Source organism: Actinia tenebrosa, unplaced genomic scaffold, assembly GCF_029948245.1.
Source record: "Actinia tenebrosa isolate PJP-AT-01 unplaced genomic scaffold, QUT_ActTen_1.0 PGA_scaffold2__45_contigs__length_23673736, whole genome shotgun sequence".
Classification (NCBI taxonomy): domain Eukaryota; kingdom Metazoa; phylum Cnidaria; class Anthozoa; order Actiniaria; family Actiniidae; genus Actinia; species Actinia tenebrosa.
This window is the reverse complement of record NW_028292579.1, coordinates 6,387,466-6,403,231: the sequence shown is the minus strand read 5'-3', so window position 1 is coordinate 6,403,231 and position 15,766 is coordinate 6,387,466. Positions and strand designations below refer to the sequence as shown.

Below are 15,766 nucleotides of genomic sequence, written 5' to 3'. Positions count from 1 at the left end.
ATGTGAAGATATCACTGTTGTCATGACTACCTTCATATTTCATCGATATCTATATAATAATATCCTTTGTCTCACTCGGGTAGGCGATAAGAGATAAATGCGTTGATATACCATTATTTAATTTACTCGCCAAACAATGGCTTTTGTTTCCTGAGCTCATTAAATTCTATCACGAACTTCACAAAGTGGGTCAAAACCAGACATGAGACATATGTCTTATACATAAAAGGTCTATTTGGGAGCATTATTCTTCTAGAGATTAACAGCTTTCCAACGTAACAACGTGCAGTTGAAAAGCGTGTTCATTACGGTTCGTAGCACATTGATCACGTTAAGTGAACATGTTTATCTTGTATATTTTAGTTGTATGACATTTAATTATGCAAATATTCGCTAAGTATATAAGTTAGTGTAATACTAAATGTATTTCTCTCGCTTGTTGGACATCCAACATTTGTATCCAAACTTATTCAAATTTACGTTACATCTACTTTCGTGAAATATAGCTCTAGCCCTCGGAGCGTAAATACGTCGAGGACTACGTTTTCCAGTGGGCTTTTTCCCCAAGAGGTTTTATCCTTTTTTTTTTTTCGTAGCGGGCAGCGTATTATTGTAATGTAACAAAATATAGGTTCGTTTTCAATTTACTCTGAAAATAATAATATTCCTTAAATTTACAAAAATTTACAACCCTTTAGCCCTTTGTTCCATCATCGAATTGGAATTAAGGCGCCCGTTAGAATTGAGGAGAAACCGGAGATAAACCTTCGAAGCACAGGAGAGAATCAACGAACAACTCTACTCGCATTTGACACCGAGACCAGAGGAACTCGGACCCGGGTCGCATATAAGTGCTACTTTGAATTCCGGTTTAGCTTATGCGCGCTCACCACTTTCCCAACTGAACACATAAACCACATACCAAATCCCGAACAAAATATAAATATTGCGTTCTATGAGTTCAAAAATTCAGAAAGTTGTTTCTTTAAGCTATTTAATACAGTAGAGTGCAAATAATATACCTGTGAAATAGATAGCTAGCCAACTAATTACTAACCTTTGGTTGCCTAAGTCTAATTAGTTAAAATAGGCAAGCCGTGACGGGTAAACTAGGGTACGTGTGCTACACAAGGGCGCGCATTTTTAAATATTTTTAAACACACTTACAAAAACTGAAACAATATTTTGTTGTACATGCTTTTCCTTTGTATAATTTGACATGTTTGTATTTTCGTATCTATTCATTTGCGTATTGAGTTGTTACTCTAGTAAACGCATCTCAGTCCATGTATACAGTCAATTCAAAAAACGTTGTCGTCGACCGACTCAAGCCTACGCGACTGCATCGAAAGGAATATGGGTAAAAATCACTGAAGCGGTTAAATATTCGTTCTGAATTAATTGTCCCGCTAGTAGTAAATATAATAATGGCGAGAAACAATCCATCAAATGCATGTCTTCGGGTTTAGGGAAGGAAAAACAAAGTAGTTATGATTCAGTTCACAATTCCGAAAATATGAAGGCATTAAAAAATGTCTCCTTCAACACTTCCCGCTCGCCTACGAAGGTTCGTGCTGTAAGCATAACTAGTCAGATAAAATTATGGAGTCAGCTCGGCTTCAATGATTACTACCCAGAGTTCCTTTCGGTCCAGTCGCGTAGGCTTGAGTTGGTCGACGACAACATTTTTTGAATTGACTGTATCAGTCCATCCCATTTGCTACATTTAAAGGACATTTGTTGTTTTTCAAGTTTTGTTTATTTTTTTCAGTCCATGGCCGCTTTCTTATTAGTATTGTTGTCTTTTGTCCATCAAAGTCGGGGTAGTTTAATTTCTGCCATAACTTCTCGTTTCAGGAGCTCCATAAGACCTTTATGGAGCCAACTAATAACAAGATTAACTTCATTTTACATGTAAATACAAGCGTGTCATCTAGTAACGAATTAATGTTCCGGGTTTTGTCGCACATTTTTGAACCCGAGAATTTGTTTAATCGCTTGGCGCACGACCGACAGCCTGCAACAATAAATAATTGGGTTTAAAGATGAATTAATGTATACTCCAGTTATGGTAATGTTACGAACGATCCCAACTCCTAAAGTATATTGACGCTTATAGAATATTTCAACAACAAGATGAGGCAAGTAGCAAACTAGTTGAAGAGCATAAATCAACAACATGCCTGTTACAGATTTTCGAAAGGATTGCAAATCAAATTCTTCTTGCTTTGTGGAATGTTGATCGTTCCCTTGGCTCATGGCTGTTGCTTGACATTTTATTTGATTATGATGGCGTCGAAGAATGAAATAAATACGGATGTAGGCAAAAGAAGTGGTTAGTAAACATAACGGTATGAACAGACCTTGCGCGTAAAAATTCACGTCCGGGAAGAAATAGTCGAAAATGTTTAACAGTGCTGAAAAAATCCATGGAAATAATACGGCTGAGAGTAGCTTCTTAGGAGTTACCATCGACTTATAGCGAAGATGGTAGTGTAATGCAAGAAAGCGCTCACAGCTAACGGCTGTAACAGTCAACAATGAAACAGAAGCAAAATATGTCGAAATGAAGGATAAGTAGAAGCGGATCTGATAATATTTATCAGACAACCCATTTATCAGCCAATTTAACTTCCAGATAACATATAAAGGGTGACAAATGAGACCTACTCCAAGATCAGATATCGCTAAGCAGACCAGAAGTGCATATGAAGGCTCTGTTAATGAAAGTTTTTTCAAAATGGCAATCAGGACAAGGAGATTCCCAACAACTGCTGTAACAGTAAAAAAAGAATGTAGAACTGAAGTGGATATGAATGTTACGTGAAAAGCACTTGAATGATTCACGAGTAGTTCTGAGGTCTTGTCTTGTACGTTTGGAACCAGCATCTTCAAAAGACGGCAACTAGAGTTTGTTTTTCGTAAAAAGAAGCGGAAAATCTCCTAGATATATATCCAGAGACAAACAAGAACGTATTGTTCCACCTACGAAAGTCTTCTTGTTCTCGAGAGCAAATACTACGAAATGAAATTTTAGTTCTTTCTCGAATTCGAAGCCTCTGAAGTCTGTAGGTAAACCTTCGCCATTGAGTTTGTTTTTTCGTAAAAAGAAGCAGAATTTCTCCTAGTTATATATCCAGAGACAAACAAAATCGTATTCTTCCATACCTACAAGTCTTCTTGTTCTCGAGAACAAATACTGGGAAATGCAATCTTTGTTCTTTCTCGAAGCCTTTGACTAAGTCTGTAGGTAAACCTTTAACATTGATTTTTCCCTTATCATGACCACCTTCCGGGAAAGAGAGCAATAATAACTTGAGGAATACAATTGTGAAGATGAAAATGACAAAGAGACGAATCCATTTATATAGTTTAACAATGAAAGGTTGAATGGCCGGTTAATTGCGCCGAAGGCCTTTAAATCATCTTAATCGAGCCATTAGTACTGAGTGAGAGGAAAGCTCTTATTTAAAACGCCCGTTACCGGAAAATTTTGACAGTACTTTAAAGCTGTAGGAAAACTTCCTTCACTTTAGGCCTTCTTAGACCAAGAAATTTAAAGCGGTCTTTGTTTTTTTAATGCACACTTCCTATCTTTAAAAGCTCTAGAATCCCTGGAACTGATTTTCAATTAGTTTCCCTGTTGAGTCTCCTTTTCAATGTTTTTTCTTTTGTGGGAGAGTCATTTTTCTTTTTCTCTCTCCCCGAAAAAAAAGATGACAAAAGGAGCCTCTGCCAGCAGGGAAGGAAATAGCGAGCACTTGCAGTGTGGCAGTAGTTCACTTGTTGGAAGTGAATATATTTTTTCACTTATTACAAAAAACGGAATTTTCGCGCTTTGATGTTTTCTGGCTAAGATACAAAAATTCACACCATCATCATCATCATAGTTTCCCTCGTGACTCGAGATAAGCCTTGGGGCGCGTCCTTGGAAATCGCTGTTCTAATAGACGCTTGAATACTCTACTATTCATCATTGTCCTTCCAGTCTGCTGCCTGTCAGCCCCCAGTACCTCCTCCACTCTCGTCAAGGTCTTTGATGGTTTTCTTTTATCAAAAAGCACCTGCTTTTGTAGTGCGTCCTTTGCCACACATGTTCCATACATTTCAAATATTGGACATGACAAAAGTCTCAAAATCAAAGATCATGCTTCGTATTCCTCATCGGAAATTGTAGCAAAACGATTGCCGGCAGATGCCATTTTGTTGCCGACTCAATATTCCGAGATTCAGAGGTGAATATCGTACAATATTCACCTCCAATTAACCAATGAGCGCGCGCGTTCTTAGGAAGTACACAAGTTGGTATATGCTAATGCTTCGTATTCCAATCTAAAAGAAAATTACATTGTTCGGCTGCGAAAATATTGCCATTTGCCTCTTGCTAATTGGTAACAGATTTCATTTTTCTGAAAAAAGTGTATAGTGTTTTCACTCACGTGACAAGGCAGCCATATTGGCGTATCAAACAATAGAAACTTTCTGCACAGTTTTTGCATAAAAATAGAGTTCAATTCCCCGAGAATAGAAAATGAATTGTTTTGGTACACCAACACGGGCGCTGTAGCGTCACGTGAAAACGCTCTACCGGATGAATGAATGTTTTTCAGTCAATGAAGACCCTTTAGCTTACTCTTTATATACATTCATTCGTATATTCATAAATATAATATTTCTATTAGGACAACAAGCCACGTTTTTGTTATAGCTACCAGTCACTAGCTTGTTTCTCAATACTGATATGAATAATGTGTAAAGCAAAATTAATATTCTTGGCAAAGAAATTATATAAACAAATATCATTGCCACATAAAGTTATAGTTTTACGTATTCTGGTATCTTACGCTCAGGACATTGACCTTGAATGATCAAGGAAACCGGAGTAGTCTGAGAATATTCTCAAAGCAAGCGAAGGATAGAGGTGGAAAACAAACACCCTCGGTTGATATAAGCACCAAGTCCGGGCAATGGACCAGGTATCTAGAGATGATAGGTGTGTGCTCTTACTACTAGTACTTCCCAATCTTTATTTTGATAAAAATGCATGACATCTCTAATCCAACTTCACTTCACCAGTGTCTGGATTCATTACTGTCTTTACAATATATTACTATACTCGTTGGTGATTGGCTATTTATTAAATCTTTGTATTCTGTTTTAGCCAATCAGAAACCTCATTTATCTCGTATCCAGTAGGTCCTGCTCCACCTTGATAGACCACGTGATCATCCTCAATGACGTAGAGTCTTATTGGGAAAGCCCCGTATGCAATGTTTGCAGCGTTCAACATGGTGTCGACGAGAACAGGACAGCGAGATGCATTGTGGGTAGATAGTAACCTCGCCATCGCACAGCGTTCACTTTGAGTCTTAGGCGATGGGACATCAAAGTTATTCTGTCAAAATAAAAAAACTGTTTCAGAAATATAATAAGCTTTGACATCTTTAGTTTGTGATATTTTTAACGAGAAAAAAACAAAAATAAATAAATAAACCAAAACGGAAAAATCTATGATTTTAAATGAAAATCAAGAATCCTAGAAATGACTCAAGTCTATGTATAGAGGCTTTGCACCATCACGTGATGTCAGCCATGACAGGAGGCACAACAATAGTCTTTTTTCCCATGGGAAACCGAATTCTTTCTCATGTAAATCAGATTAGACCAGATTCAATTGTTCCTGCCTCCTGTCATGGCTGCCATCCCGTGATGGTGCCAAGCCTCTATTCCTCTGACATGCATGGTATATTGATACTCACTTCCAAGGCCCAGCCATCAGAGGGATGCGCTTCTTCTGTATACACAATAATAAAATCTGCAATATCCTGAAAATCTTTCATCATCTTTTGGTATTGTTCCAATTTTTTCATAAAGACTGGACAAGTAAGACTGCCAAAGTTCACGATCAATGGTCGATTCGGGCGTGACCATTCCAGTAATCGACAGTATTCACCGTCTAGCGTGACAAGAGGTGAATTGAATACCTTACCTAACAGAAAGAGATATGGATTGCGTTAAAGAGAAACATGATTGGGCGTAACGTTTTGCCATTTCATATTACGTATTTCCTTGAGATGTCTTCCGTTGTCGATGACGATAGGGAAACGTTCTATGCATATGCTAATAATAATTCATTTTCTAATGGGTTTGAAATTCTTTATTATATAGAATATCCTTAAGAGTGGAGATTTCCCAAATCACCTTTTCCGGCGAAGATACAAGAAAGCAACAGCATCAACCAGGGCCCGGTTGTACGAAGGGTATATAGCGCAATAAATCCCTACTCAGTAGATAAGTCGATGCTTTTATCTAATGAATCTATCCACTGGAAAGCGCTATCCACTCTTCGTACAACCAGGCCCAGACCAATAAAATTTGCGAACCGCTGTTCCTTTCAAAGATATCTTTTGGCACGTCACACGTAATACACCTTTCCCGAATTCGATTGAGTATAACCACAGAACAATAGCTTCCTGTCGAGGTAGGACTTGATGTGTTCATAAATTAACTGTATTCTATCAAGTCCGACCTCGAGAATCAGGAGTGGTCAATTGGGCTTCCGTTCTATAGCGGTTTTAGAGTCTTGCGGAAACTTGTATCAATCAGCACCTATAACACATCACGAAAATGGTGTTGTTTGTCACCATGTATATGTAAAGTGCTTTAACTGACTTTATAAAATAACTGCTCTAAATCTCGCGTTCTGATTGGTTGAGAGCGCGAGCTTTATAAGAGCACACTGCACGCGCGCGCACTTTCAGTTTTGTCATTCATGTAATTTATATTTTAGGAAAGAAATAAAAAACTTGCTTGCTGTGCTGTGTGCAGTTATAAAGCACTTGGGGATTGGCATGACACGAGAGAAGTGTCGAGAAGCACTCCGCTACGCGTCGTTCTACTCCTAACACTTCTCTCGTGTTCTGCCAACTTCTACGTGCTTTATAACTGCACACAGCACTCGCGCGCGTTTTCTATTTCTTCATTAACGTGTTTTTATTGCACCGCGGTTCAGTTTAGTTCAAACCCAAAAATGGTAGAAACCGCTTAGAAAACAAACAAAACTTAGATACAAGAATTATGGAAATCAGAATCGATTTTGGCTTTTTGTCCAAAACGTAGCACCTCTAGGGTTTCCCACGCTATTTACTAGTAAACCCATAAAACCAAGACAGTCCACTATGATATGAATGGTTTTAGTAAAGCGCTTAGGTTTTGCTTCTTATCCAAAAAAATAAGGCGAAAGAAAACAAAGAAGCTTGAAGAGCCTGAGATGTGAAAAGCCATACTTTTCCTTTGCTGTAATGGCGAGCTTAGTTTTGTAGTTTGAAGTTTTCAAAATTTAGTTTATGACTTATAGTTTATATTTATATAGACAATTATTAGAAGAGTGGTAGCTAGGAAATAAATACGAGTAAAATACAGGATTGCTTGTAGCTAGTCAGGGAACGCAAAAAAAATTTCTGAGTCTATCTGGCATTGATGAATTGAACCAGTGACCTTCTGGAAATTTTTCCCAGTTCCCTGATAAGCTAGTGACAATCCTATACTTTACTCATACTTATATACACTATATTAAAGAGACTCACCAGAAGGTTTCGTAGTTTTATTCCAGTCAACAAGGATACTATCCACAACTCCTTCCAACATTTCGTGACTGAACAAGGACTTCCAATAAATATTAGGCGAAAGTCGAACACCACAAATCACATCAAAAAGACGACACAAGCAAGGACGAAACCGATGAAATGACTTCAGAACTAACCCCAAAATGAATACTCCTCTTAACAATAGATGGAGCATACTTCGCTTGGTGATCTGGAGGCGAGTTGTGGAGCGGTCGAGCATGGTGGAGCCTTGGAAGTGTAGCGGAGTGTGTCCCAGGAAGAAATGTTTTGAATCAGATAACTGGCATGGGGCATTATATAAGCCTGTTTAGACATAACGGTGTTTACATTACGAAGCAACGTTGTCACAATAGATTATGTAGGCTTTATAATCCGATAAGTAGTGTACTGACTTTATTCTATTGTGTTATAATGATCAGTCGAATTCAATTACATGGGATATGACGAATGCTGTATTAGTTACAGTCCTCCATTACTAAAATAACATTAACGTGTTTTTCTTAACAATTAGGACCTAGAAAACTGAAAAAGGCCAACAGAACACCATTGCGCAAAGGATATGTTCATTGAATTATTTATTCAGAGCATTTTGCTTACTTTTTCAGTTGCAGATGTAAAAAAAACCTGGGTTCTAAGATATCAATGATATTATTGCAAAAGGGGCAGGGTTTCTGAGCTTGGTCCAGTGGCGTATTTAAAGATCGAAGCTGTCTTCATATAGTACGAAGTGTTGAAAAACGTTGTCGCAAATAACATCGTTACGTAACCTGACTAATACTTGATGTTGGCGGAAACAAAAGGAAAAAATAATGACAGGTTGAAAAGACAAGATACAATATGACGACAAGGAAATGCTCCACCCAAGCACTTCGCTCATTACAGTTGGAGATTTGAAATGAAAACGGTGAAATAACAGCGCGTAGGGATATTTTACCGTAGCCTTTACTTCCTTAAAGAGATCGTTTGGACACTCGATGATAAAACTCAGATCTTCGCGTGCCATCTATACAGTCAACAAGAAAGAAAGTCAAATGACGTCACCTTAGAATGACGTCATTCACCGACATCATCACGAACAAGGCGATAAACCACACAGATGACGTTAATATCCTGCCGCAATACCAGGATTATTTTAGAAGGCAACAAGGGTGAAAAATAAACGCAAACTGACTGAGTTACTTTGGCAAATTTCGACAATTCATTTGACACCATGAAATTTATAAATCAAACCTTCAAAATTGGAGCGTGCCCTACGAAAGAGTCCGGTTCTATGTGTACATTTTAGCGCGCGTCTCTTATTGTAAACCCTCCTATTGACCACAGTTTACGTCATCAAATGGTCCAAATTCTTGTGGTCTATTCCTTGCACAAAGTGAAGCCCATTTTTTAACAATAATAAAAGATAAGCGAGAAAAAGCTGATTCAAAAATCATGCAATCCAGAAAAAATTACCAAAGCCTTGAGGCCTGAATGGTTGCACAATGGTGTTGTATGTACTATAATATACAACGGTGATCAATCAATTAGAAGTGAAAAGGTAGGTAGTTATGTTTTTATGTATGTAGGCATGTAGATAGGAAGGCGGACAGCTAGGCACTGTAGGTTGGTATATCGTTTTATTTTGAATCGCCCTAAGTCTCGTAGCATTAGTCTGAATTCCAGCGTTTTACAATTAAACCAATACCCCATTCACATCTAAACCTGTTTAGTTAATAAAGAAAAAAAAAAAAGAGAAACTAGAAACCTACAATATAATGAAACTTTCTAAAATATTGTCAGAGCAAGACAAAGGATAGCTTACATGCATTATTTCACCAAAGATTGTGTAGGTGCTCGTAGATAGTTTTCAAACCCTGTTTAGTTAAACCACTTTAAAACAATGTTTAAGCCTTGGTGTGAATGAGGTATAAGATTTATTAAAAATGAAAATAAGAAAATACAGTTTAAGGTGTCCTTAATGGATAGATTTTTCGAATCGTCAACTACACTATACATGGCAAACAAAGGATGAACCAGTCTCTTTACAGCTGGTTTTTTCCAGTGTGCATCTTATTCCACAAACAAAATCACTATCTGTAACTGATTTTTTGTATAAATAACAATTCCAATACAAACGATACCAAGAAGAAATTAATCTGTCTGTAATCAGAAATTTAGGTGTGCAAATCTATACTACTGACGACGCAATGGGTTGTGAGATGTAGCGGCAGTATCGGAACCATCAATGAAGATTGTTTGAAGTATAAGAATAGAAGAGAAAGTATAACAGCTTTGAGAGAAAAAGAGTGTCATTAATTAGATTTTTTCAACACAACGTTGTTGCCTGACTGCACTACTGGAATGAGCTCCTGTCTGTATTCCAGGGGCAAATATTTCTCGATAAGCGAATTCAATGACTGCTTGTCAGTGATGAAACCTTGCCTGCGTGAGGAAAAGAAAGGAATATGAGAGAAGAAAAAAGAAAGTGTTTTCCACATACCAAGGGATGGATTCTTGTGTGGAAAGAGTTCACTTTAATACTGTTTCTGAGCAGAGTCTTTCTAAGAGGGATCCAAATTTAGCAAGAAAATTGTCAACCTCAAGAGTATAAATGCTCATACAGTAATCTTCAAGAGCCCTGACTTTATTGCAAGAATTTTTTGATGAGAATAAAAAAGAAAAGAGAGCAAAGAGGTGACATTGAAGGTGCACCGTGTTGGCAATGGTATGGTTTGGCTTTAGTAAGTATGTATTATTGTTATTTATTTAGTCATTCAGTTGCTATGGATACAAATGCTGTACCATACCAAAGGTGAATGATCATTTTATTTTGAAAATTATTTGATTTAATATTGTTCAATAATGCATTCATTGATTGCAGTGATAAAGAATAGTACATGTAACTGTTTTACCTTTTCATGAGTAGTTCCACATCTCCAATCTCTATTGTACTTCGCCCAGCATGGCTAGAGTAGGCCATCAGGTCCGATGAGACTTGCTTGAAGAACACACTGGACCTATATAATGACCATACAAGCTTATTATCAATATTAGTAAACATGGTAAATGATAGCGGGAGATTTTGTTGACAGCATTGTGAAATGGGGTCAATTGAGGTCATATTTTAAATGTTTTTAAATCAGCTGCAGCTCTAGATCACTACTCTAATGAAAACACTTGGACATAACACCATGATCTTGTTTATGGCACAGCATATAGGTACATGTACAGTATATGCAGTTTGTATTTTTCATTGTTATTATTGAAAATTAGCTATGCTGGGAAATGAAAGCAAATAGAGGTGTGGAATAGAGGACACTTTTCTTGCTTATTACTTAAATTTAAATGTATGTATATGAAGAGATAACTAGCTAAAAACTAGTGTGAGCTGTGTCGGTGTTTGATGAAACAGTAATGAAAAAAAGGTAAATTATACACCGTGAAAAGATGAAAAGCTGATGTTTTGGACGCTAGTCCTTCGTCAGAGTAAAAGAGCATTGTATATGTATTATTATTATTATCATTATTATTATTGTTCACTTTTTTTCTTTTTCCTTGTTAACCCTTTATACTTTTATACTTGCTGACTATTTATTATTTCATATATCCTTTAATGCCCCATAAGCCTCTGGCTTGGGCCTCATCAATCATAGTAGATGCTATTTTTTCTTTATTGTTGAATAAATTGTTTAATATATTGTTTGTGTTGAAAGTTATTAATATCTGAGGTACACCAATGATGGCTTAGAAGCATTCCCAAGAGCATGCAAACAACAAAGACATGGTGGTCATGTTAGTAGTGGTGGTAACAAAGGGTGCTAATGAAAAATCTTTAATACTGCCAATATGGCTGCGATGAGGTAAAGCGCAACCGAAGAATGTTAAGGATCAACAATTCAAGTAAGTTATAATTTGAATAAGATTTACATAAATGCGTACCCCTTTTCTATGGAATTAAGAGTATTTTTTGAAATCCTGCTTTTAGAGAAATGTTGAAATATGCTCTTGACCAGGCCTGATGGGAGGTTTGTATCACCAGAAGAAGTGCTAAAATGACATAAAAAAAGATTATTTTACTGAAATATCAACCACCAGTTAACATCAAACTGTGATCTTCATAACTGACCTTTTTGTTTTGATTCTTTTATTTATTGTTGGTGGTTTCCTTGCAGCTTTAGGGACCCTATAATTTGTAAATTTTGTTCTAGTTTCAGATAACTTGTGCAGCAACAATTGAAAATGCAAGCAAGACATTAAATATAAAGCTATTATTACTACCCTAGTCCCCACTGAGCTGGGTATCTGTTGTTTTAGCTTCCACATTGGAAACAACATTTCATTTTCAAATGAGTGTTTATCTCACTCAAAAGCCTCAAAAGTACCATTTCAAAAAGTATTCTGTTTTTATTTTGTTTCAAAATGGAAGTCATTGTCAGGGTTCAAAGATGCCTGTGGTGTGAAACAATATCTCGGAACATCAGTAATCTTCCTGGACGGAAAGTTCTAATCCATGACAAGTTACTCCAGAATCTTGCAAGGATACAATTCTATCCTCCAACATGCTTGCACTATTTTATACATCTTGGTGGAAACATTGCTTTTATATGAAGGATTGCTTTCTCTAGGTGTGACAAAATAAATCAATCCTACCTTTTACTTTCCTCCTCCTCCTCTTCTTCTTGCGCTGTTTGTTTTTCCAAGAGAATCTTCCTTGTCTTTAAAGGTAGATGGGGAGTCACTAAGTCCTTCCATCTACTTTTTTCAGGAGGCTCAGAACTGGTGTCGACAGATGGCATAATAATGTCTTCATCTGGAATACTGTCTGAGTGAGATTCTTGTTCATCATTTGTCATTGTTCTTGTAGAGAACTCATTAACTCCTTCAGGTGCTATTTCAGGTATATCAGCTTCAGTGTTCACTGGAACATGACTTAAAACCTTGGCATCCTCTGTAAACAATTATCTTAAGATCAGTCATATTAATTGTACAGACCTCTTTTCCTTGGGCATAATGTTTTCCCATTTCAGACCTTCAATGTCATTCCCTAGAGTATCATTTCTTTGTTTAATGGTTGAGCATGAGAAAACACATGAATATTGATACAACTCAAAAAAAAAAGAGAATGACAAGTGGTCTGAAATGGGAAAACATTATGCCCAAGGTAAAGAGGTCTATATGTTCACTGGATTGAAAATGTTAAAGCGCTGGAATACATAGTAAAATCCTAAGGCTATAAAATACTTCATGTACAGTAGTTACATACCACTGTTTTTATTCACTGAATTCTGCCTTAAGAAAGCATCATTTCCTTCTTTCATTTCATCAGCCAAAGGAGTCTGACTATCTTCTGAATTTGGCAGACTATCAATTTCATGGTCTGGAATCTCCTACGTGATTATAAACAGAGTAAGGGGTAATCTCAAACATGATAAAACCTTGCATATTTATTTTACTACATTCTCTGCTAGCTTTGGCTGTTATATTACAGAGTAGGACAATCACAATAGAGCCACAATAGAAGAAAGCACAAAGATCAAATGAGAGATTTTTTAAGGAGGGAGGAAAACTGGAGAACCCAGAAAAAATCCTTGAATGGGACGTTTGCATGATGGCAGTCATTGAACTCTACTATTAGACTCCCTTGCAGAATTTCTTTTGTTCAGTTAATTAGCACCCACTGTCTTACTATTCTCATGAGGAAATACAAATTTAAATAAGAAAGAAAAGTTTTGAAGCATCTTGGTAGGGGGAGTCAAATGACGCCATCATGCAAACATCCTATTTAGGATTTGAAAAATTTCAGGCTTACATTTTCAGTTGTTGTAGAATCTTGTTGTAGAGAGGATGTTGAAGCTTGCATGTCATGAGGCAGAGATTGGCTGCTTGTATCATTATCATTATCTTGAAAACGGTTTTCAGGAAGTTTGAGAGGCACTACTAGTGGGGTTTCTGGTGAGGCTATTAAAAAAACAATACGAATGTTATGAGTAATAAATGATAAACTTTTGAGAATTAATATACTGCACAAAACTCTACAAGATTTATATTAGTAAATGCTCTTTACAGTCATTATCTTTAGTTTCTCAAACGGAAGGGTTCAGTCAACCACTACAGAGTAGATAATGTAACTAAAAAATTGCTACAATAGGACATTTTCATGGCATCATTGACCACTACTACCAGACTGTTGCACATTTTCTTTTGTTCATCGGTTAATTAGCACTTCTTACTATTCTCATGAGGGAATACAAATTTAATTAAGAAAGAAAATTTGCAAAGCATTATGGTAGTGGGAGTCAAATGACAGCATCATGCAAATGTCTTATTAAGAGGAAAGTTTGCTTGTGTTAAAATCTTTATTGCCTAGGTCTAGAAAAATAGTCATATCTCATTTACACAGGGAGAAAGGGTCGGAGGGTCAAAATAAGGGTCGTTCTTTGTACCATTTTGATGGAACTCTCTTGCATAGAAGTAGGATAGGGGTCTAACATCAGGCCCATAAATGATCTATTTAATTGGGTTATTAAATTTCAATCAGCAGGAACAAAAGCAAAATCTGTATTGCTGAGAGTTCAAAATTGATGAAACTAAGTACCATTATTTTTCAAGGTAGCAAGCCACCTTAAATCAGGTAGTCTTTGCTTTTTTTTAGACCCTCTGACAAAGAGATTAACTTACCTTCCATTAAGAAATTCTTAATAATTGTCCTTGGGGTAGCATTGTCTCCTAAAGACTGTCTTATTGCTTTCTTTTTCTTTCGTGGGGGTCCTGTGGCAGGGCTTTTGGTCAGCTTTGATTTCCGTGATGCAACAAGGCTACTTTTACTGACAGATGCAGCATCTAGGATTCCTCCAATCTGAGACAGATTATACAAATTTTGCTGTTCCCTTAATCATCAACATGTACAGCAGGACTTATAATAAAGCCCAGTGTTCCAACATTGTCTGGCTAGAATTGTTCAATCAAATCTTTGCCCTCCTGGTTGTTTTGACTGGTAAGGTTTAAGCAGAAACAAGGTATGCAAACAAAATCTAATCATAACTGACCATTATTTTAATCCCTGAAACTGTAGTCTGAAAGCTATTTGCTGGGTGGTATAGACCCGGCATAATCAATTAAATGTTTCTGAAATCGATCCAATCGAACGCAATCACATTCTTGGATTTGATTGCATTCGGCAATCAAATGAAACCGAATGCTAAGAAAATTGTGAAATTGTACGATTGAACATAATCAAATGTACACTGTGTCTGATTGACTCCAACTATTTGATTGTGTTCAATTGGCTCCAATTCTTTTGTGAATTCGATTTCATTTGATTGCCGAATGCAATCGAATGCAATCATTACATGGGATTTGATGGATTCGAAGGTTTGATTTCATTCAATAACTATTGATTACGCCAGTTATAGAAGATATCTAACTATAAAGTACAGCAACATGTTTTACATGAATTTTCTATCCCTCAAACTTACAAGTGTTCTTGGTGTAGCATCTTCAGATGGTGTTGTCACATGAGCCTTGATGTTTCTAGTACTGGTTACTAGCCCAGATCTGCCAAATATCTTGGCTGCAACATCCCTGGCACTTGGTGTAGCTCTTTCCATATCAGCTGTTAGTAGTTAACCCTATTTAGGAACTTTATCTTTGAAGCGATTGTTGTTAAGTTTATCAGCCCTCTGAAATACACCATTCCATCTATAGTTCTTCAGTCGGCACAAACTAATATTATTAAAATAGAAATTTAAATTAGGGTTTAAAGTCTCTATGCATTTAATTAAATCATTATTTTGTAGTTTTTTTTAAAAAGGGTAGTTTTTGGGGCAAAAAGAAAAGAAGTAAGAATGAGCAGATGGCTACAGTGAAAGAAAAATAAAGACGTTGAAATAGAAGATAGACGTTGGTGGTACATGTACAGGTACGTAAACTCTCGTAGAAAAAGACATCATTAAGCACAATTTAAAAAGCCCGTTAAAAAAACAAACCTTATAAACAATAAATACAAGTATCTAAAGAAAAGATTTTTCGAAAGAATAAAGATATTCGTCATAAATGAACCAGGAAAAAGAACTAACCTTTTTTCTCATGTGTTTTTGTTCTCCTGTTGTCCGCCATCTTGTTTCGTATTTGCCGCGCTAGGCATGCATTGCATGCTGGGTAGA

At 36.6% G+C, this 15,766-nt stretch overlaps 3 protein-coding genes across 3 annotated transcripts; all 3 read right to left on the bottom strand.

Annotated features, from left to right (window-relative positions):
• Positions 1-1,944: 1,944 nt before the first annotated feature.
• Positions 1,945-2,889, bottom strand: LOC116288526 (neuromedin-U receptor 2-like). Its single transcript, XM_031695335.2, has one exon. It carries the CDS (start codon positions 2,887-2,889, stop codon positions 1,945-1,947), a length of 945 nt encoding a protein of 314 aa, XP_031551195.1.
• A 1,875-nt stretch (positions 2,890-4,764) lies between these two features.
• Positions 4,765-7,940, bottom strand: LOC116288531 (thyroxine 5-deiodinase-like). The gene is made up of 3 exons (XM_031695339.1): positions 7,587-7,940; positions 5,760-5,989; positions 4,765-5,395 (listed from the first exon to the last, which is right to left on the bottom strand). Exons 1-3 carry the CDS (start codon positions 7,843-7,845, stop codon positions 5,138-5,140), a joined length of 747 nt encoding a protein of 248 aa, XP_031551199.1. The 5' UTR covers positions 7,846-7,940; the 3' UTR covers positions 4,765-5,137.
• A 1,284-nt stretch (positions 7,941-9,224) lies between these two features.
• On the bottom strand, positions 9,225-15,724 carry LOC116288512 (uncharacterized). The gene is made up of 10 exons (XM_031695321.2): positions 15,680-15,724; positions 15,080-15,326; positions 14,283-14,460; positions 13,414-13,562; positions 12,868-12,991; positions 12,255-12,552; positions 11,731-11,787; positions 11,544-11,651; positions 10,517-10,621; positions 9,225-10,046 (listed from the first exon to the last, which is right to left on the bottom strand). Exons 2-10 carry the CDS (start codon positions 15,209-15,211, stop codon positions 9,917-9,919), a joined length of 1,281 nt encoding a protein of 426 aa, XP_031551181.2. The 5' UTR covers positions 15,212-15,326; positions 15,680-15,724; the 3' UTR covers positions 9,225-9,916.
• Positions 15,725-15,766: the final 42 nt, after the last annotated feature.